At 37.0% G+C, this 25,221-nt stretch overlaps 1 protein-coding gene across 2 annotated transcripts; it reads right to left on the reverse strand.

Moving 5' to 3' along the window:
• Positions 1-2,200: 2,200 nt before the first annotated feature.
• LOC121390366 (glutathione S-transferase kappa 1-like) lies at positions 2,201-23,956 on the reverse strand. 2 transcript variants are annotated; one of them, XM_041522161.1, is made up of 7 exons: positions 23,664-23,956; positions 22,983-23,152; positions 22,144-22,291; positions 19,300-19,400; positions 18,157-18,285; positions 9,234-9,327; positions 2,201-2,611 (listed from the first exon to the last, which is right to left on the reverse strand). In XM_041522161.1, the coding sequence occupies exons 3-7, from the start codon at positions 22,178-22,180 to the stop codon at positions 2,565-2,567; spliced, it is 408 nt and encodes a 135-aa protein (XP_041378095.1). In that variant the 5' UTR covers positions 22,181-22,291; positions 22,983-23,152; positions 23,664-23,956; the 3' UTR covers positions 2,201-2,564. The 2 variants fall into 2 exon arrangements, with proteins under 2 accessions (XP_041378095.1, XP_041378096.1); XM_041522162.1 differs by lacking the exon at positions 9,234-9,327.
• Positions 23,957-25,221: the final 1,265 nt, after the last annotated feature.

Here is a 25,221-nt window from a genome sequence, read left to right on the forward strand (position 1 = left end):
CGGTGTTCATGTTGCACGTGCAGACAACGCACGTGCAGTGGTGACATGGTTTGCACGTGGCTGCGTTTTTGCGAATATTCACATTTTGGAACTTTATTGTACAGTAGCTGCGTTTTATCGAATGTAACCGTGGGAATGTGTTTGGGACATGCAATGACCGTATATTCACAAAGCATGAACCGGTAGGAAACATAAAATCGGAGTTATAACCCATTTGTACCCTTTTGCGTTTCTTTTTTTGAAGAGTATATATATATATATATATATATATATATATATATATATATATTTTGAGTGGTGTTTTGCCCATAATTCTCCATTAATATTGAGTGAGCTTTTGTCTAGTATCCCCCCTCCCTCACCCTTCCACAAGTGGGGTTATGTTTTAGATTCACCTCCGTTTACATGGTATGCAAGCACATTACAATCTTATGTTCTCAGTTAATTTGTAGCTGTTTATCACAATTAAATGTCGAAATAGCATAATATTGCAGTGCAACTTTGATACTGCACCTTTAGTAAGTTTGAAGTTTGTTTTGTTTAACATCCCTGGAGCACATTGATTAATTAAGGAATCTTTTATATGCATTTTCCAAGAGACAGCTTTTGTTCAGTTGTGGTGCACTTTTTGGAACGAGAAAAAAAAAATCAGCTGAATGGATCCACCGAGGTGGTTCGATCCTGCGATGCAAGCACCTCAAGCGAGCACTCGGCCGACTAGCTAAATCCTATCCCATGCACCTTTAATAAAGTTACAAATGTATATTTGCTTGAATTCTTGTTTTACTTATAAAATGTCACCTAAATTTCAAACTTATTGCTTAGATTACAAAACCATATTCATATAGGATAAAACAAGCATTCAGGCCAAACACATTTTCATACATCCTAAATTCAAGGGCCATAACTATGTAAAAAAGAAAAAGTAAATCGCCATGAAAATTAAATTTGATCTGTAACAGTATGTGATAAAGCTATACACAAAATGTCATCTCAATATATTCAGGCATTGCTAAAAGATAGATTTTTTTGTTTTAAATCAAATTTTCATATTCTAAGTTCAAGGGCCATAACTGTAAAAAATGCGTAAATTGCCATGAAAGTCAAACATTATCTGGAACAAATTGCCAACAATACATGGTAAAACTATACACAAAATGTCAGCTCAATATCTCAAGGCATTGTGAGAAAACAAAACATCTGTAAAACTCTATGTTGGACGGATGGACATACAGACAGGACTGAGATGAAACCTATAGTGACTAAGTCCCCTCTGGTTATACCGGTAGGGGACTAATAAATAGGCCACTAAATTGATAATACATTCTGCCACCAGAGAGACATTATTAATGTGTTTAGGCCATTTTTGACTGGTGTGAAATCACATTATTTCCTGGTGGTCTAAATTTCATGTAATTTGTGGACTATATATAGTGCGGTTCATGAATTTAAGAACACAACAAAACTACAATGCATAATATATACATATAATATGAATTCATGATACTACTGTTTTAATCCATGAATTTAAGTTCTCAATGAAACAGTAGTATCATATATTATTTTATGATAAAACCTTTTCAATCCATAAATTTAAGTACCCAACAAAACAATAGTATCATATAATATGAATGAATGAATGAATGAATGTTTAACGACACCCCAGCACGAAAAATACATCGACTATTGGGTGTCAAACTATGGTAATGCAAATAAATAAAGTGATGATCAACATCAATATAAAAATTCAAGGTTTAAACAAGAACAGTGTAAAGAACTGTGCAAAAATACAAATACAAATATCACAGAATTTTACGGACACCGAATTTTACTCTAAACTTCAATTTGTGCTGTATTGGCCATTCTCAAAGAGAATGTTACACCCCTGCACCACGGTGAGGTTACAGCACTCGCAGGGGCATATAATATGAATTCATGATACTACTGTTTTAATCCATGAATTTAAGTACCCAACAAAACAGTAGTATCATATAATATGAATTTATGATACTACTGTTTTAATCCATGAATTTAAGTACCCAACGAAACAGTAGTATCACGTAATATGAATTTATGATACAACCTTTTCAATCCACAAATTTAAGTACCCAACGAAAAGGTTGGGATTTTCAGTGAAAAAAAACCCTGAAAATTTAAGCCCATTAAAACAAAAGAATAAATTTAGAAAGTAAAATTTATGAACATATCATTTTTATTACATGCAATTACATTTTTAGGACACACTTCACATATCAAAATTAATTATAAAAATAAAATTGATATATCAAACTATTAATCAAAAAGATTGGTGTGATGTAAACAAATACTACTACTGTACAATTTATCTGAGAAATCAATGTACACGTTCTTCACAATCATAAAATCACCAGAGACAGGAAAAAGTAAATTGATTAATTGTAGGTCCAGGTATTCACTGCATTGTATACATGCAGGAATTTATCCAGGCATTCTGTGGGTCCAAAAAAGGCCCTCTTTCATATGTAATACATATATCGACACAGCACACAGGTAGTTGGCTGTTGCTACCGACAACTCGCAAACACTCAAAGTTTTCCTTTCAACTCTATCAGTGGTCCTCTCCACTCTTCACCTGAAAAAAGGAAATGAAAAATACTTGTTTAACGACACAGCCTCCTATTTTTGTAGGTGAGAGGAGCAGGCTGAAAATGCCCGAATCTGGATAACAACATTTGTTCATATTAGCATTATTGCCAAACGACTATATATTGTTGCAAACAAATCTCACTCAAGCCAGTGCACCACGACTGGTACATCAAAGGCCGTGGTATGTACTACCCTGTCTGTGGGATGGTGCATATAAAAGATCCCTTTCTGCTAATCGAAAAGAGTAGCCCATGAAGTGGCGACAGCGGGTTTCCTCTCTCAATATCTGTGTGGTCCTTAACCATATTCCCTATGCCATATAACAATAAATAAAATGTGTTGAGCGCATCATTAAATAAACTATTTTCCTTCACAATGCATTTTTACATGGATTACAACTAATATATGAGTAGAAAGATAGAAATTCATGGGGGTAAAAGTCTGAAAGCATATCTATCTTTTTTTGTCCAAATTGTTGCTTCCCCCACCCACCAGGCTGAAACAAATCTTCAAATTCGGACAAATAAGATAGAGATATGCTTGTCTGAAACTGTTTCCCCATGTATTTCAATCTTTCTACTCACATATTAGTTGTCGATGATAACATTAACACTACTACCAACTGTGAAAATACATCACATATTAGTTGTCGATGATAACATTAACACTACTACCAACTGTGAAAATACATCACATCTTAGTTGTCGATGACAACATTAACTCTACTACCAACTGTGAAAATACATCACATCTTAGTTGTCGATGACAACATTAACTCTACTACCAACTGTGAAAATACATCACATCTTAGTTGTCGATGACAACATTAACTCTACTACCAACTGTGAAAATACATCACATCTTAGTCGTCGATGACAACATTAACTCTACTACCAACTGTGAAAATACATCACATATTAGTTGTCGATGACAACATTAACACTACTACCAACTGTGAAAATACATCACATCTTTCTACTCACATATTAGTTGTCGATGATAACATTAACACTACTACCAACTGTGAAAATACATCACATCTTTCTACTCATATATTACTTGTCGATGATAACATTAACACTACTACCAACTGTGAAAATCCATCACATATTAGTTGTCGATGATAACATTAACACTACTACCAACTGTGAAAATACATCACATCTTTCTACTCACATATTAGTTGTCGATGATAACATTAACACTACTACCAACTGTGAAAATCCATCACATATTAGTTGTCGACGACAACATTAACACTACTACCAACTGTGAAAATACATCACATCTTAGTTGTCGATGACAACATTAACACTACTACCAACTGTGAAAATACATCACATATTAGTTGTCGATGACAACATTAACTCTACTACCAACTGTGAAAATACATCACATCTTAGTTGTCGATGACAACATTAACACAACTACCAACTGTGAAAATACATCACATCTTAGTTGTCGATGACAACATTAACTCTACTACCAACTGTGAAAATACATCACATCTTAGTTGTCGATGACAACATTAACACTACTACCAACTGAGAAAATACATCACATATTAGTTGTCGATGACAACATTAACTATACTACCAACTGTGAAAATACACATCACATCTTAGTTGTCGATGACAACATTAACACAACTACCAACTGTGAAAATACATCACATCTTAGTTGTCGATGACAACATTAACTCTACTACCAACTGTGAAAATACATCACATCTTAGTTGTCGATGACAACATTAACACTACTACCAACTGTGAAAATACATCACGTATTAGTTGTCGATGACATTAACACTACTACCAACTGTGAAAATACATCACATCTTTCTACTCACATATTAGTTGTCGATGATAACATTAACACTACTACCAACTGTGAAAATACATCACATATTAGTTGTCGATGATAACATTAACACTACTACCAACTGTGAAAATACATCACATATTAGTTGTCGATGATAACATTAACACTACTACCAACTGTGAAAATACATCACATCTTAGTTGTCGATGACAACATTAACTCTACTACCAACTGTGAAAATACATCACATCTTAGTTGTCGATGACAACATTAACACTACTACCAACTGTGAAAATACATCACATATTAGTTGTCGATGACAACATTAACTATACTACCAACTGTGAAAATACATCACATCTTAGTTGTCGATGACAACATTAACACAACTACCAACTGTGAAAATACATCACATCTTAGTTGTCGATGACAACATTAACTCTACTACCAACTGTGAAAATACATCACATCTTAGTTGTCGATGACAACATTAACACTACTACCAACTGTGAAAATACATCACATATTAGTTGTCGATGACATTAACACTACTACCAACTGTGAAAATACATCACATCTTTCTACTCACATATTAGTTGTCGATGATAACATTAACACTACTACCAACTGTGAAAATACATCACATATTAGTTGTCGATGATAACATTAACACTACTACCAACTGTGAAAATACATCACATCTTTCTACTCATATATTAGTTGTCGATGATAACATTAACACTACTACCAACTGTGAAAATACATCACATCTTAGTTGTCGATGACAACATTAACACAACTACCAACTGTGAAAATACATCACATCTTAGTTGTCGATGACAACATTAACTCTACTATCAAATGTGAAAATACATCACATGTTAGTTGTTGATGACAACATTAACACTACTACCAACTGTGAAAATACATAACATCTTAGTTGTCGATGACAACATTAACACTACTACCAACTGTGAAAATACATCACATCTTTCTACTCACATATTAGTTGTCGATGATAACATTAACACTACTACCAACTGTGAAAATACATCACATATTTGTCGATGATAACATTAACACTACTACCAACTGTGAAAATACATCACATCTTTCTACTCATATATTAGTTGTCGATGATAACATTAACACTACTACCAACTGTGAAAATACATCACATCTTAGTTGTCGATGACAACATTAACACAACTACCAACTGTGAAAATACATCACATCTTAGTTGTCGATGACAACATTAACTCTACTATCAAATGTGAAAATACATCACATGTTAGTTGTTGATGACAACATTAACACTACTACCAACTGTGAAAATACATAACATCTTAGTTGTCGATGACAACATTAACACTACTACCAACTGTGAAAATACATCACATCTTTCTACTCACATATTAGTTGTCGATGATAACATTAACACTACTACCAACTGTGAAAATACATCACATCTTTCTACTCACATATTAGTTGTCGATCATAACATTAACACTACTACCAACTGTGAAAATACATCACATATTAGTTGTCGATGACAACATTAACACTACTACCAACTGTGAAAATACATCACATCTTAGTTGTCGATGATAACATTAACTCTACTACCAACTGTGAAAATACATCACATATTAGTTGTCGATGATAACATTAACACTACTACCAGCTGTGAAAATACATCACATATTAGTTGTCGATGATAACATTAACACTACTACCAACTGTGAAAATACATCACATCTTAGTTGTCGATGATAACATTAACACTACTACCAACTGTGAAAATACATCACATATTAGTTGTCGATGATAACATTAACACTACTACCAACTGTGAAAATACATCACATCTTTCTACTCATATATTAGTTGTCGATGATAACATTAACACTACTACCAACTGTGAAAATACATCACATCTTAGTTGTCGATGACAACATTAACACAACTACCAACTGTGAAAATACATCACATCTTAGTTGTCGATGACAACATTAACTCTACTATCAAATGTGAAAATACATCACATCTTAGTTGTTGATGACAACATTAACACTACTACCAACTGTGAAAATACATAACATCTTAGTTGTCGATGACAACATTAACACTACTACCAACTGTGAAAATACATCACATCTTTCTACTCACATATTAGTTGTCGATGATAACATTAACACTACTACCAACTGTGAAAATACATCACATATTAGTTGTCGATGATAACATTAACACTACTACCAACTGTGAAAATACATCACATCTTTCTACTCATATATTAGTTGTCGATGATAACATTAACACTACTACCAACTGTGAAAATCCATCACATATTAGTTGTCGATGATAACATTAACACTACTACCAACTGTGAAAATACATCACATCTTTCTACTCACATATTAGTTGTCGATGATAACATTAACACTACTACCAACTGTGAAAATACATCACATCTTTCTACTCACATATTAGTTGTCGATCATAACATTAACACTACTACCAACTGTGAAAATACATCACATATTAGTTGTCGATGACAACATTAACACTACTACCAACTGTGAAAATACATCACATCTTAGTTGTCGATGATAACATTAACTCTACTACCAACTGTGAAAATACATCACATATTAGTTGTCGATGATAACATTAACACTACTACCAGCTGTGAAAATACATCACATATTAGTTGTCGATGATAACATTAACACTACTACCAACTGTGAAAATACATCACATCTTAGTTGTCGATGATAACATTAACACTACTACCAACTGTGAAAATACATCACATATTAGTTGTCGATGATAACATTAACACTACTACCAACTGTGAAAATACATCACATCTTAGGCAGGCCTTTCCCCAGGATTTTTTTAAGGCGCTTACATATATAGCATCATTATAACACAAAAATCAAGCCAAAAGAAGTGGGGTAGTGGGTTGAAAACAGTTAAGTGTTTGCCTTCAATATATCAAATCATGTTGGGGTTGGTTTTGGGTTGTTGTTTTTTTTTTTTGGGGGGGGGGGGGGTTTAAAACTTTTAAAAAAAATAACCCATCAATTCCCCACCCCCAACAATTTCATAATTTGCGCCATGTTGTTGCTGTTGATTTCAGCGTCGTGTTAAATGCTTGTCACCTCACAGTTTAACAAATAGATATCTAGCATTATCTAACAAATATGATTATTGTAAACTAATTCAGTATACGTTTAACTGCAATTTGTATAAATACTGCATGTTCATTTCCTGCGATCGCGATCTCAGTGCGTGCTCTCGACCATAGGTACAAAATTAACAAAGACAAAGGAAATAACGAAACTGCAGTTAGGTATTCATTGATGCAAACAACTATTGTTTTTCTACACATTTACATCAAGATTTACTTCCGTGTAATCGTATTATTCATGTCCGCAACGATGTCTCTTGACACGTGGGTGTTAGCTGACTCTGAAGCGTGACGTATATTACGCCGAGAGCTTTCCTCAGTTCAGCCAACGAACGTTCTTCCTAACGTTCGCGAACTATTTGATTGGTGTCCGTCGTGTCCATTTGGTTTAACGTGAAGCGCACAAACCATTTTAGCGAACGTTTTTGTTTTCGCTCGGTCTGGCTGAACTCAGCCCTTGGGATAGCCGACATGTCTTTCGGCCCTGAACTGGCATGTGTATTCAAATTGACATGCAGTGTCGGTTTGTTTTTATTACTTTGGTTCAAAGACTTTACAAAATTAAAATAATGGTGACATGTTTTACTCAAGAATTTCACCTTCAAAGATGTTTATTCAATTAATAGGTATTTTCTTTGATTTGTCTTGATGCGTAATTCCCAAGCATACAGACATTATTACAACAAGCAGTTATCTGGCGGATTAGTAGTAGCCGATCACCTGTACCACGTGACCAGCACAAGCCCGCCGACAATTAAAACGGTGCGATCAATGGACCTCAAAGTGAACATCTAAAGAATTGCAGAGATACCAAATGGAAGTGTGATAATGTGTGGTGAATGACGTTACGGATCACAGCTCCATTGTTTTGTATACATGTTACAAATTAAGCCGACACGGTCCTGCAGTTAAGGCGCTTACCAGACATGAAGGCGCTTACTTGGCTGTCTAAGGGAGCACGGGCCGTGTCGGCTTATCGCTCTAGGGAAACCCCTGTCTTAGGGCCGGGACGTAGCCCAGTGGTAAAGCGCTCGCTCGATGCGCGGTCGGTCTGGGATTGATCCCCGTTGGTGGGCCCACTGAGCTATTTCTTGTTCCAGCCAGTGCACCATAACTGGTACATCAAAGGTCGTGGTATGTACTACCCATTCTGTGGGATGGTGCATATAAAAGATCCCTTGCTGCTACTCGAAAAGAGCAGCCCATGAAGTGGCGACAGCGGGATTCCTCTCTCAATATCTGTGTGGTCCTTAACCATATTCCCGATGCCATATAACCGTAAATAAAATGTGTTGAGTGCGTCGTTAAATAAAAAAATATTTCCTTTTTATTTCCATCACATCTTGAGCGATCATTCTACCAATGGGAAATATCTCAACCTGCCAGTCTATCTCAAACAAATGACAGATGATCCATTTAATTTTTGGACTTAATACAAAATTTCAAAATTACCTATTAAGTAAGTGTTGACCCGAGTCGGGCCCCTGATCTTATTGGAGGTCGGACTCGAGATGGGCGTGTTCAGAACTCTAGTGGTAAAACTGTGGTATATGAGCACGTAAAACTAATTATTAACTACCTACAAACTTACTAAGAATCATAGCTAATATGGGAAACCGGTCGCAACCGAATATCTTCTTCTTTTTACCATCGATGTGGACAACAATTGTAGGTGCTCCAAACGCCTGTAATAAACAATCCAATAAAACTCATAATACAGTAAAACCCCTCCGATATGATCCGTTCCAGGAACCAAGTAAAAGGTCTGGTTTTAAGGGCTATTTGCTTTAGAGTGATTATATTCTGTACCGATATTAAAAAACGTTTGGTTTTGAGGAAATTTCGGTAAGGTCCAGTTTTGAAGGGTTTCACTAAATTAAATTCATTAAAATTTACACAATTATTGTTGCCCATAACAAGAATACATGTAAATACAACAGGAAAGGTGAACAAAACACAGAGGACTTCCCCCATAACCATCATCCCCCCCCCCCTTTAAAATACAGAACTGCTACTAAACGTTTTTGCCAAAGTTTACACTAATTTTAGGCTAGAAATTCCCTAATCCAATGTAAACGTACAGCAGTTTTCTACTCACTATACCCACACCCTTTTCTCTACCCCTTCTCCTTTTCTTCCTCTTTGTTCAAATCTACTATGTAAGTCTGAGGTATTTATACAGTTTTCTACTCACTATACCCACACCCTTTTCTCTACCCCTTCTCCTTTTCTTCCCCTTTGTTCAAATCTACTATGTAAGTCTGAGGTATTTAATGCAGACCTGTCAACCCTCCCGGATTCCGCGGGAGTCTCCCGGTATTTGATCAAATCTCCTTTCACCTGTGCGGGAGACAGTTTCTCCTTTTAAATGACATTTTTGTAAGTATAAAAAAAAATCGATCCTCTTTTGTCAAAATAACAGAAGGGAAGTAACTCTGCCTTTTTTTCTCATTCGGCAAATGTCGACTACTTTCGGCTTCTGAGAATGTAACAGGCCGAATTGTCCCGACTGTTTAACCTTTGCCGAAGTGAAAATTGTGGGATAGCCTATTTATATTGTTAAAAAAGCACATGGAGTTTATAAAATGACATGTAATTATAATGTTTGTTGTCATCGTAATGGCTACAAAGCGTGTTGCCGCTAATTCAACAGGCTGTGTATTGACATTCAGTGTTGCCATATAAAAAAAAAAAACTATCCAATTTAGTTCTAATAACACCTCTGAATTGTAAAATGTCTTCCCACTGGATTACATAATGCAACTATGACGAATCTGAACTGCCAGACTCCGAGTTGACAGCGATACACACGATGCATGTTAAAATCACATGTCACAGCAAGACAACGAAAAGACCAATTAGCTGTATAAACATACTTGTGTCAGTTAATTTTGTATGTTTGTGCAGTAAAATGTTGGTTATAAGGGTACACTTCAAGAAATTATTTTTGTACAATTAAAAAATGTTGTGTTTGACATTGACATAAAGTTACTCACGGAAATGGGTATAATTCCGGTATATTTCACACGATGTCCGTAATGAGGTTTTACTTATGATTAATGAAAATACAATGTTTATTGCATCATTATAATGATTTTAAATAAGTACCACGCCACCGTTCCTCATTATAGTAAAAACTGAATATTAATTTATAAGATTTATATAAATTTGTCTTTGGTACTTAGGTACACTAACCACAAATGATAATGTAACGCAACCTGTAAGGCTGTAAGTGTAATACCGTAAATGTACTAATTAAATTTTTTATTTCTTGTTCATGTTCTTAACATTTTTGGATAATATTTTTTTTTTTTTTAAATATGTATTAAATCATAATAATATTTAAACTTTAAAAAAAAAAAAAAAACACTATAATGTATTTTCACATTTTTTTTTAATGCCAAGATCTAAGGTTAAGAAGTATATATGACATTATAAAGTATTCATATAACTTATTGTAATAATGTTTTTTTTTAAATCTTGCGATTTTGGGTTAAATTGTGTGAATTTAAAAATCTCCTGCTTTTTGACAAAATCTCCTGCTTTTTCAACACACACCTCCTGCTTTCTCTTGTCTAAAGGTTGACAGGTCTGATTTAATGGCTGATTGTGATATACAGTGACAGGAAAGACAGCCAATCACGTTTATTTAAATTTTAGGTAGGCATTGTAGTGTAGTGTCATGTAAGAAAGTGACAAATACAGTGGCAGCCAAGAATGTCCGCAATTACCCGAATAAGGCATAAGTAAAGTTCTAGGTTACCCCATTATTCAGTGTTTCCTAGGTGTATTACTTAAGTCTATCTTTTACATCCTGGTCCTTGATATGACTCAGACTTTCATTGATGATGTCATCACTGATACCAGCTGCTCGTCCTGCCTAGTGAAAATTATACCATTTCGTATAGCACTGGTATAGACACTTTCCCTAGTATAAATATGAAGAGTTCAGATGCAAAAACCGATAAATCCATTTTAGTAACTTTCTGCAAAAGAGGTTTTTTTGTTATGCTTTCTATGTGAAAAATATTCCACAATGGGCGATCTTAAGTTGAAATAAGTAAAGTAAATGAAGGACAGAATTTAAAAAAACAAAAACAATATGAAAATCAGAACATAACATCTTGAACTGACTAATGATTGTAGAAATCAGTTTTTGGATAAAAATGTTTATCGGTTTTAGCACCTGAATTCTTCATATATCACTGACCAAAAATATAGGTCACGTGACATAAGCCCGACTCGACTCGAGTATTTCAGAGTAGATTTTCAATAAACATACTCTTCAAATCATTTGTTTAAGTACAGTAAATGCAAATAACTTTTAGATTTGCGATAAAAATACAAAACTTGTTTATTTATTTATGAATTAGAGTTTAGAAACGCTTTTTTAATGTGACAGAATGTAGCTAGCTTCTTACAAATAATGACATCATGCATCTTGTATGACGTCATACGGCAAAAGATGACACCTACTGGTATTATCTATATAGATAGTATGAAATCTTTCAGTCGCCAAATGAAAAAAATGGTTGCATATGAAACCAAATCGGTCGCAATATAGAGGCCTGAGGGATAATATACTGTTAGACCATCAATCCCACATCAATTTTCACTGCTCAGTGGGAGAAACAAAAAAATAAAACAACATGTTATCATCAACAACGTTTATCTCCCTTGATTTTAAAAGCACACTTTCTCAATTGTTATAAATTTGGCACCGTTTATGTAGCAGATAGAGAATGGGTATTTAATTTTAATGAACTAATTAAGAAAATGAGGATGTGATTTACACAGCAATACACTTCTTTATTTCTTCAAACTTCTGTTACTTTTGCCTCCAACATTTCAAAATGTCCTTTTTAAAATCTTTGAGCGATGACATTGTTTGTACAATCACTGTCAACTGTCTAGTATGTACAGTAAATAATGAGTGGGTTTTCACTGGTTTAGCACTTTCTGACATTACGTTCTGTACAATACACCATTTTAAACATAAACCATGTATTAAATTAAACATTTTTGTCATCATTACACAACATAATAAACTGGTTTTGCCCCAAATGTCAATGTTCTGCCAAGTGTACGTTTTTCACTATTCAACTAAAAAATGTTATCAATGCCTGTGCTTATAAAACTTTTAAGAGTCCAGACTCAATCTTTAATGACACCACACACATACAATTTGTATGGTGTTGTCACGACATTAAAGTCTCAGATTCTATTAGAATCTTCAGTCTACTCTAAAAGTTTTATAAGCACCAGGCCTGGTTTGTTTGTTAATTACCCGATATACCACATGCATTTCTCGTCTACCTCCCAACAATTTTGTGCATCCAAAAAACATTTAATTATTTATTAGAAATTTAAATGAAGTTGAAGTACTACAGACATTACAATGCCTATTATCCATATAATATTCAACATGACCAACATTAAAGGGAACATTTTGTTTAAAAAAAATTTATTAGCATTGTTTCTAGTCAATTTAAAATTTAGTAGCAACTACTGTTTTAATGTTTTACAATTGCAGGGTTTCTAGATTATGGTAGCCCCACTCCCATGACTAGTGATATTCAATGTTGGGCTAGTAAATAACTACTATCGCCATGCCCGACAGGGCTTCTAGATTATGGTAGCCCCACTCCCATGGCTAGTGATATTCAATGTTGGGCTAGTAAATAACTAATATTGCCATGCCAGACAGGGCTTCTAGATTATGGTAGCCCCACTCCCATGACTAGTGATATTCAGTGTTGGGCTAGTAAATAACTACTATTGCCATGCCAGACAGGGCTTCTAGATTATGGTAGCCCCACTCCCATGGCTAGTGATATTCAATGTTGGGCTAGTAAATAACTACTATTGCCATGCCAGACAGGGCTTCTAGATTATGGTAGCCCCACTCCCATGGCTAGTGATATTCAATGTTGGGCTAGTAAATAACTAATATTGCCATGTCAGACAGGGCTTCTAGATTATGGTAGCCCCACTCCCATGGCTAGTGATATTCAATGTTGGGCTAGTAAATAACTACTATTGCCATGTCAGACAGGGCTTCTAGATTATGGTAGCCCCACTCCCATGGCTAGTGATATTCAATGTTGGGCTAGTAAATAACTACTGTTTCCATGCCAGACAGGGCTTCTAGATTATGGTAGCCCCACTCCCATGGCTAGTGATATTCAATGTTGGGCTAGTAAATAACTACTGTTGCCATGCCAGACAGGGCTTCTAGATTATGGTAGCCCCACTCCCATGGCTAGTGATATTCAATGTTGGGCTAGTAAATAACTACTATTGCCATGCCAGACAGGGTTTCTAGATTATGGTAGCCCCACTCCCATGGCTAGTGATATTCAATGTTGGGCTAGTAAATAACTAATATTGCCATGTCAGACAGGGCTTCTAGATTATGGTAGCCCCACTCCCATGGCTAGTGATATTCAATGTTGGGCTAGTAAATAACTACTATTGCCATGTCAGACAGGGCTTCTAGATTATGGTAGCCCCACTCCCATGGCTAGTGATATTCAATGTTGGGCTAGTAAATAACTACTGTTGCCATGCCAGACAGGGCTTCTAGATTATGGTAGCCCCACTCCCATGACTAGTGATATTCAATGTTGGGCTAGTAAATAACTACTGTTGCCATGCCAGACAGGGTTTCTAGATTATGGTAGCCCCACTCCCATGGCTAGTGATATTCAATGTTGGGCTAGTAAATAACTACTATTGCCATGCCAGACAGGGTTTCTAGATTATGGTAGCCCCACTCCCATGGCTAGTGATATTCAATGTTGGGCTAGTAAATAACTAATATTGCCATGTCAGACAGGGCTTCTAGATTATGGTAGCCCCACTCCCATGGCTAGTGATATTCAATGTTGGGCTAGTAAATAACTACTATTGCCATGTCAGACAGGGCTTCTAGATTATGGTAGCCCCACTCCCATGGCTAGTGATATTCAATGTTGGGCTAGTAAATAACTACTGTTGCCATGCCAGACAGGGCTTCTAGATTATGGTAGCCCCACTCCCATGGCTAGTGATATTCAATGTTGGGCTAGTAAATAACTACTATTGCCATGCCAGACAGGGTTTCTAGATTATGGTAGCCCCACTCCCATGGCTAGTGATATTCAATGTTGGGCTAGTAAATAACTACTATTGCCATGTCAGACAGGGCTTCTAGATTATGGTAGCCCCACTCCCATGGCTAGTGATATTCAGTGTTGGGCTAGTAAATAACTACTATTGCCATGTCCAACAGCTAGTGAAAACCAAGTTGTAAAATACTGCATTTAAGTCTATTTTGTAAATATGAAAAAACATTTTCTCAGTGTGCCTTTAAGTACATGTAGGGATACATTTCTACAGAGCATTATGCATTGTTTGTCATTTAAAGGATAAGTCCTAAAATACTTGACACCAAAAAACACCAATATTTATAGCAAAAAAAACTCTACTCTAACATCTTAGTGTTATGTTTTTCAAAAGATATCACTATTATAAACTCTTTTTTTTTTTTTAAAGTGTTTGGGATTCCTCAACTGTGAATGTCATCCATTAATTAAAACATTTATCTGGAGTGCATACATCTACATAATATGTACATGTATGTTAATGAATTCACAAAAGAACTAATTTGAGAAACACATCAGTCTATTTTCAAATAACTACACTTTTGGTGAAATTTAAACCTCGATTATCCAGGCCTCTCAAAGTTTAGTTCAGCACAACCCAAGCAGGGTTACAATATTTAGTCTTTGGCTAATAAAATATTTAGTCTTTGGCTAATAAAATATTCCTTAAATTGACCACATTTTAATCACTTTCAAGGAAATACATTTGGCCAAACAAAAATTCCTTCCAGTGTGAGCCATATGCTATGCATCTTCCCTAACCCAATCAATTTAGGGCATCATTTATATTGGTCACACAAATTCAAATATACTAAAACGCAAAAGAAACGCAGGTCCTGAAAATGCGAAAGAATTGCACTTTGTAAAGCTGTATCTTTGGTGGAATTGAACCTCAACTGTGTTAAAGGACATGGCACACACCCACACCGCAGTCCCACCTGCGTGTCAATTTCATTACCTGTGTGACGTCACGAATTCTCAAAACACGTTGTTTGCACGTGCTGGATCATCCGTATCATGAATCCAGTGCAAACACACTCATTGAAATGCTTATAAAGCCTACACACCTGGATTTAATCGCATAAATTCAATTTGAGTAGTGACAGACAACAGAATCACATTTTAAAAATGCCGCGACTGACGCAACTCCAGCGAGGGATGGCCATCAGGATGTTGCAAGCCGGACAGACCCGTACTGCTGTAGCCAGACAATTGGGATGTCATGTTTCGACAATCGCACGCCTTTCTCAACGTCACCAAATCACTGGATCTGTGAACGATCGACCACGCACCGGCCGCCCGAGGGTGACAACCGCAGCCCTAGACCGGTACATCCGGGTGACCCACCTTAGGAATCGGATGCTGCCAGCAGCTAACACCGCTCACCAGGTGCGTGGTCCACGTGGTCCAGTGTCCGCCGATACCGTCCGACGCCGTCTGAGGGCAGCAGGACTCCGTAACCGCCGTCCTTATGTGGGACCAATATTGACCCCTCGGCACCGCCAACAACGTCAACAGTGGGCGCAACAACATCAAAGATGGCGACGTGGCCAGTGGCAACAAGTTCTGTTTACTGATGAGAGCCGTTACAATCTTTCCAACGCTGATGGCCGAATCCGAGTATGGCGACGTCGACATGAACGTTACTCCGACTGCTGCGTTCTGCAGGCCGACCGATGGGGCGGGGGTAGTGTGATGGTGTGGGGTGGGTTCTCATTCAACCACAGAACACAACTTCATGTGTTCAGACAACGCGTTAATGCCGCCGTGTACCAAAATGACGTCATCAACAATCACGTCGTTCCCTTCTTTGCCGCTCACCCACGTGTGCGCTTGCTGCAGCAAGACAATGCCAGGCCGCACACTGCCAGGGCAACACAGGCGTTGCTGGCTCAGCACAACATCCCAACGTTGCCGTGGCCAGCCTTATCACCGGACATGGCGCCTATCGAACACGTCTGGGATGAAATCGGACGTCGCCTTCAGGCTCGCGGACAACCTCAGAATATGCAGGCGCTGGAGGCAGCATTGGTCCATGAATGGAACTCACTCCCTCAGGCATTCTTTCAACGGCTTGTCAACTCAATGAGGAGACGTTGCACTGCCTGTTTGAATGCCCAGGGTGGTCACACGCGATACTGACTTTGACAATGCTACAGGTCGTCTCTTTCACATTTTTAACATGGACCCCCACCCTACTTTATGACATGAAACAATAGCCAAAAAGGAATTCAATCAAACATTTCCAACACCAATGTGTGCCGAATTGGTGTAGCTCCAAAATAAATGTTGAAATCTTCATTTCGTTTTGTTTTTTTAATATTTTATATCCAATTTAATGAGAACCTGCGTTTCTTTTGCGTTTTAGTATATATTACATGAAAAAATGTGTTATATCAATTTTTTATGTATACATGTAACCCTAAATAGTTTACTAAGTATTCCACTCATAGAACCTGTTGTAATCATAATTACAATGTTTCCAATGACCTTACTCAGGCTGTTCAGCACACCCTTATGAAAAAGTAGGATGAAAATATATAAAAAGTAGGAAAACAGAAGGATAAAGTAGGACAAAAGTAGGACTTAAACAGTACATAGCAACATTAATCATGCTCATACTGGGAAAACGAATGTGTTAAATCCAAAAAGTTATAATATTTAGAAAACACTTTTAAAATGTTTGAGGTGTTCAGTTGGTACCTGTATTTTCTGTTCTATCCAAAATTATATAATATGAATCTTATGTATAATGATCACATTATAGGCTACAGTTATTTCAAATTATTGTACACTGTATTAAACATTATATACATATTTACATACAGAGTAATGCTAATGCACAGTAAAACAGATTAATATGATTAATTTAAGTTTTCCACAATGTATTATAGATTCTGAAGTGATATATACACATTGAGCATTATAATCATGTTAAACATTGGAAAACTTGTTAACTTTCAGGGTGTAATTTTAATATGATGATATTATACGATGCCACAAATTGGAAGATACATGTATATCTTACTGGCCCCAAAAATACAAATTCCCATAAGTGTTGACTTTTATATAACACAAGTAATATATGCACATTTTAACAGCAATTGACGGCATTTTCAAACAAAAAAGGTAGGAAAAACTGGGGAAAACTAGTTATTTTTAAGAAAAAGTAGGAAAAATAGAACATTGACCAAAAAGTAGGAAAAGTAGGATCGCTGGACCTTACCAGTAGAGATCCGGACCCCCCCTTTTGTAAATTCGAGCATTATTTGTTCAGCTATAAGAGGTGCACTGTGTAAAATAATAGACCAGTCATCACATTTGGACCCCACCCCCTTTCAGAAATCCTGCATCCGTGCGCCTGCTTACTTTGCTCCAGATCCGTATCCACAGCTGACGTGAAAGAGCTTCAGTAAACTGCGGATATTTCATGTCGACGGCCGTCAAAAACCTCTGAGCCTGCAGTGATCCTTTGTTGAACAAGACGTCGGCTACATCCTGTTGATGAGAAAGTTCAAATTGGTTTTGCTTAATGTCAGTAGAGCACATCGATTTATTAATCATTGGCTATTAATTAAATTTCTGTTACATTCATGACAATATAATGTCATGCCATTGGTCCAGACATACCTGTAGCAATGGGAGTTTGTTAATTTCTTGATAAACGTAAAAATTATGTCATCAGTGACCATCATATCTGATGATCTTATTTTATGTTGTTTTATTGAGCGTTATTATTTATGGACTAAATTTAAAAAAAAATGAAGGATGAACTTTTAGTGTTATTATTAACCTGTATGATTCAAATTTAATTATCAGTATTGTCTGTTATTTCTTTTACGTTCACCTGGGTATGAAAAAACAAATCATCCTCAAACTTATATGAGAACGGCTTGGCCGATTAATTTTTTCACACAATTTGAACCCTTCCCATTCATTCCATGTTCTATATAATATTATGTAATATTAAAATTTAATATGATAAATGGCATCTGTATTAGATTGCATAGACTAGAACCTAATGCATCACAGTGAAATAATTTTTGTCTGAGAAAAGTAAGATATTTTCGTGCCCCTCTTTTGAAGGAAATGTTTGGTTTCGTGTCCCACCTCCAATTTACATTAGTGCCCTAATGTTTTTTATTATTAAACCGAAGGCAACACCCTCCTGAAAGAAAGAAAGAAATGTTTTATTTAACGACGCACTCAACACATTGTATTTACGGTTATATGGCATCAGACATATGGTTAAGGACTACACATATATTAAGAGAGCAAACCCTCTGTCGCCACTTCATGAGCTACTCTTTTCGATTAGTAGCAAGGAATGTTTTACATACCACAGCCTTTGATATACCAGTCGTGGTGCACTGGCTGGAATGAGAAATTGCCAAATGGGCACACCCTCCTGAATGCTGCCTACTACACCTATGTATACAAAGAGCATAGTATGACATACATGTAAATACCTATTCCCTTTGGACAAAATCATAAACAGTGCAGTGTACTAACTTTAGGCTGATTGATGGGAACCTGCATATATTCTCTCAGTCTCTGTAAATCGTGGACCATGTAGTCACCTTTGCTTGGTATCATGGCGGGTGGTTGGTTACCTGCAAGAAAAATTTAAATAATACTGTGTCACAATCAAATTAAACATGAAAAACCTTGGTGGCGCAGTGGTTACGCCATCGGACTATGTACAGGCTGGTATATAGGTACAGGGTTCGCTGCCTGGTACTGGCTCCTACCCAGAGTGAGTTCTCAAGGACTCAGTGGGTAGGTGTAAGGCCACTACATCCTCTTCTCTCTCACTAACCTCTAACAACTAACAACTAACCCACTGTCCTGGACAAACATCCCAGATAGCTGAGGTGTGTGTGCCCAGGACAGTGTGCTTGAACCTTAATTGGATATAAGCATGAAAATAAGTTGAAATGAAATGAAAAAACTATAACAAAGGCTTGAGAAGCTACCAGCAACAAGTGGGTGGTACTGGGCCAGATAATATTTGGGGGGGGGGGGGGGGGGGGGGGGGGGGGGGGGGCTAAGCAAAAATGGGTACAATTAAGGGTCAACTTACGAAAAGGGTAACCCAACATTGAATGTGGGTTTTTTAAAGTGAAAAAAGATGCACTTGAATATATTCAGGGATGATGGGTTCGTCTTCTCCTCTCCCTCCCCATGGATCCACCTCTGGCTTTCAGGTGGAAAAGCTATGTATATTCTTATATTATGACCTCAGCTTCTGATACCTATAAACATTAAATAATTGATTTTATTTAGTTCATGCTAACTGGGGGGCGAGACGTATAGCCCAGTGGTACAGCCCTCGCTTGATGCGCTCTTGGTTTAGGATCGATCCTTGTCGGTGGCCCCATTAGGCTATTTCTCATTCCAGCTAGTGCTCCACAACTGGTGTAACAAAGGCTGTGGTATGTACTATCCTGTTTGTGGGATTGTGCATGTAAAACATTCCTTGCTGGTAATTGAAAAGAGTGGCGACAGCGGGTTTCCTCTCTCAATATCTGTGTGGTCCTTAACCATATGTCTGAAGCCATATAACCGTAAATAAAATGTTGAGTGTGTCATTTATATAGATAAAACATTCCCTTCCTTCCTTCATGGTCAACACACATGTACATGTAGCTGTAATTAACCATAACCATTTTAAAACAGTTTAAAAGTATATATATAAGTATCCTGCAATCACTGTATTCATTGTCAACATATGATGACTAGATACCTGTAAATCTCTACAATCCTGTGTTTTAGTACAGTAAATGCAAATAAATTTTAGTTTTGCGATAACAATACAAACCGTGTATATTTGTTTATGAATTGGAGTTTAGAAGCGCTTTTTGAATATGACAGAATGTAGCTAGCATCTTACAAAGAATGATGTCATGTATCTTGTATGACATCATGTGGCAAAAGCCTTGCTAGGTTGACGATACTCAATTTGCATACACAAAAATGTTCCTGTAGGATTGCAGGATAAAACAAATAACTGGTTACCGTCTTAAGATATTGACTTTATCCTGCTCAGGTCGAATGGCGAAAGCAGCTCGGCAGAGCCTCGCTGCATTTGCCATTCTAGCCTTCACTGGTGCTATGCACTGGTAAAATAGTGTTTAGGTATCTCACCACTATTGATTATAAATTGGTGCCGGTACAAATATAAAGCCAAGCACTGACTAAATTATTAACAGTAGGTGCTATATACTACCTGACATGAAGAGAACAGCCTCTGTGACAGGATTTAAGCAAATAAAATTGATACTTTGCCACCTGCAATTTCAATTATCCAGACTCCTAATCACATGGGCTAATGGAGGGGAGGCTACTCTCGTTAAATATATGTACCACAGGCATAGTAAACAATGGTCTTGCCTGTAGCTAAGCAGATATGCATGTCAGTTTGATATGCCAAAATCAAAAGGCAATGTCTGTTCAGACACCAACATAATAAAATAAAGAAAAGAGGTACTCTTTTTCACAGTGTGGTCCCTTAAGAGGGGGTTTGGAACGGGATAGCTGGTCAGTTTTGGCACATGACATACTATGATGCATACCGAGTAGGAAACCACCAAATTTGGTCATGTCTTTTAATATGCATAATTTAACGCAAGAGACCATGAAGATTGGCCAGGGGGTTAGCAACACTGGGCTGAAATAATAGAAAATTAAGCTTCTCCACACCTCAAGTTCACCTGACCAAAGTTATAACATGGAGGTGACATTCCAAATGGTTGCTGTTGTATAATGGGGGTACTGACAGCAGAACCTTATGAAATGGTCACATTAAAATTACAAGACCATACTGGGTCATATGCATGAAATTTAATTAAAAACTTAATTTAAATATTGGATTTGGCAAATTCAAGTGAGCCAGAAAAAGGTTATTTTGGAACAGCATGAGAAGGAAGTATGCACACTGGCAGCTGTCAACAGGACACATAAGAAATTTCAAACTGAGAGTGAACTGAAGCCTAAAGCATCTGATGGCTGAGAGAACTGACTACAATCATAAACAAATTTTAAACAGAACAGGCATCAGTTTAATGCATCAGAGTATTTATTAACATAACACACACACCACAGGTTCCATTCCACTGAAGACTGCTACATGCTAATTTTTAAGAGATACAAAAGTTCAGTTTCCCTTATCCTAAAAGAATATAACATACCCAGTGTGCTAACAATGAAGCCAAAGAAAAATCCAACAGGAAACCTGCACAACAAGGGTGCCTTTCAAAAGGGACACCAATGTCTGTTCAAAAGAACTATAGGTGTTACTAAAACAAAGTGTCTTAAGCCTAAAGGTGACAACATACCAGTTACCAAGAGACTTACCGGTAGTCAAGAAGACTTCAACGCTGTGGTACACCATTGTGATAGACAGTCATACATCGTCAAGGATGCGGATGGAATTCCCAGTGACATCAGACTTCTCCGACCAACACGGATCTCAACTGGAGGTGGTACACAGGCAGGCGAGTTCCTGAAAGCAAAAATGGACATGAATGATTCCAAAATAATACACTGTGGTATGCTTTTAAACATGTTTAATGACAGTAATGAAGACCACAGACTAGCTTCTCCAGGGTGCACTGGCAAGCACACATGGAATCTAAACTTGTGTCAGAAGTGGGGCCTGTGCACCCGTGCAGGACTGAGATGTCAAAAGTGTTCATTCACAAGTAAAAAATACAAACTGTATGAAGAGACAACACAGAATACTAGGAGGGGGCCAAAATCAGCAAAGCCAAATGTCGGTGTACATGTAACACTACAGAGCACATCTGTCGGTGTTACCAGTTTCCGGGGAATAATGCTGTGTGCTGGGGTGACACCCCCAGTTACCAGCGGAATGCAGAATACTGCCAATGAAGTGGGATGAGTGACAACCAGTCTCAATAAACTTGACATGTCAACCTGCAGAGCAGACTAAGTACAACTGAACATTAATAGGGGATTTTCAGCTGACCATCCCATTGCCATAGAAGGAGACTGCCGGTACAACAATCCTCTTTCAAGTGGGTGCGGTTCAACACCATTTCAACTGGCTACACAAGCAACTTACACTATGGTGGAAAATGAGACTGGCAAGAAACAAATAATAGGAGTTTATACAGGAAATAAACTCTGCAAGGCTCGTGAGCTTCAAGCAGCGAGAGAAAATAGACTAGTACCTGTGCAGCAAATCTCCGGCTTGACGACACAATAGGAGACGAAGAACATTCTGCAGCTCAGTATTCAAGTGACTTCTCATCAGACGTCTCTCCACTCACGATTGGATTCTTCACGACTGATGGCGATTCCCATACCGTGTCCAGATTACAGTCATCCCAGAGCAGAATATCTAAAGTGAAGATAAAAAATCTGAGACCCATCATTTATCCGAAAGGAAGTTTACAGAAAGGGTCAAGTTCAGTGACAGCATGTTCCCTGAAAACACAAAAGCGGAACGAGAAAAGGTTAAAAAAAGATTTGTTATCGACTTGAGATGGCGCTGCCACAGTGAATATACATCGGAACACAACCAACTTGCCGGCAACATGAACAAGTTAGTAAGCAAACTGACTTACACCGCTACAAGTATACTAGATTGTGTGACTGGGAAATGTGGAGCAACATGCAAAAAACATTCCTTTGTGTGCTCAAGGGCGAAAAAGGGACAATCAAACATGACATTCATGACTACCGGTACAAAGTTAAATGTTACGGTAGAGGACGAGACACTGATTAAACAATGCATAGACATAAGGCTGGGTATAAAAGCCATTCAGAAGACTAAACTGAACACAAATACTCAAAAGTGTGAGAGCGTCAACAGGGCATACAGCAGAACAAATCCAAAAACTGTTACGTACCACAGAAATTTCACCAGCCGCATACACATGCAGTGCCGTGCAAATGCTGAACAGTGGGTTTTCAAGATCTGTCATTCAACGATGTACAGCTGTGGGAGCTGGGATACATGACAAAACATCGGTCATATGCCACTTGAAGAGCATCGAGCGGATAGCCAGGAGACATGCGAGTCGTCAACGAACACAGCAATTCCAAGCCAGGAGGGCATCTCTAAGAAGAAAAAGATACAATATGTATGATAGACTTCATCGGACAATAACATATTCAAAAATCTTACTCGACCCCAAACTGAACTACAACTGTGTCAGCAACAAACTGTGAACACTCAGTGAATTCTTTCGGATATATATATGTTATAATTCTGTATATATGTATGTATGTATGTATGTATACATATGTATGTATGTAAAATGCAATCTGGATACTGTAAATCATGAAATTATTGCGTCATGATATTATTGCGTCCGTACATGAGTGAACAAAATTGCGTATTTTTATTAATGCGTCGGGCAAAAGTCCACATCACATAAAAACCACAGTTGTGTTCTTATTATATTGTTTGGGCTTCATCTTTCATGTTAAAAGAAGTCAGTAGTTGTTTTGACAGCTACTACATAATCTGAAGCTAATCGCATGGTGGGTCGACCAGGAAGCCCTAATTACTTAAAGTAGTGTAATTAGTATAACTACACCTTATTGTTAAGGGTATGCCTCGCACTTTTGTGTGGTGATTGCTTCTAATTAATCCACCAGTAGGAATAAAAGGTAAACGGGTCGCTATTGCAGGGCACAATATTTCACGCAAACGCAGACGTATTATTCTAACAAATGTTTTAGACTGATTTTATACATTTGATGCGCAGCACAGGAATAGACGTTAACAAATGCGATATATTGCAACAGTGACAACTTGCGACCAGTCTAACTTAAAATGCCATGTATAGAGTCGAGCCAAATGGTTTGAAGAAATATGCACGGATTGTTGGTTGCGGTTATATAATTTTCTACTGTTTCATTTTTAAAGGAATATATTTAGTAATAAAATTTGTTGATGATAATTTTACAAATGTTCAAAACAGTTTAAATGTATACAGTAATCCAGAAGTGTAAGAAAATTTGAAAAATACTCACATCGCAAAATGAACTTTTTAAAAATAAAACATTTGGAACATCACTGTATTATATAACCGCTATGATATTCCAGGAAAGTGAAAATAGAATGGCAACATCGAAACGAAAGAAAGATTCTTGAAGTATTCACAAAACGACATTTAACAAAAATTGTTTTTGTATTTTGTTTCATCTTTATATTATAAAAGTTTTATTTTATTTAGAAGTATTATAGTAAAATCCTGCACATTTTTTGTATTGGGAATGAGACTAAACAAAATGCGTCAAGTTATTATTGCGTCGATGTGTTCGCCGCATTTTTCGCATTAATTACTTGCTCGCATTAATTTCATGATTTACAGTATATACCATGGCCTGAACATTTCTTTGGAACCATATTTCTACAGTGCTGCCTTTGATTATTGATTACATGTGGCTCTAGACTTA

The sequence above is a fragment of the Gigantopelta aegis genome, chromosome 15 (genome assembly GCF_016097555.1).
Source record: "Gigantopelta aegis isolate Gae_Host chromosome 15, Gae_host_genome, whole genome shotgun sequence".
Lineage (NCBI taxonomy): Eukaryota > Metazoa > Mollusca > Gastropoda > Neomphalida > Peltospiridae > Gigantopelta > Gigantopelta aegis.

Bases quoted from the DNA above. Each gene is read 5' to 3' on its own strand.
- LOC121390366 (XM_041522161.1), bottom strand. From the start codon at position 22,180: ATGGTGTACCACAGCGTTGAAGTCTTCTTGACTACCG. The intron at 19,401-22,143 runs GTAAGTCTCTTG...TTTTTCTTGCAG, and splicing joins TGAAGTCTTCTTGACTACCG to GTAACCAACCACCCGCCATG. The intron at 18,286-19,299 runs GTTAGTACACTG...TCTCATCAACAG, and splicing joins TTCCCATCAATCAGCCTAAA to GATGTAGCCGACGTCTTGTT.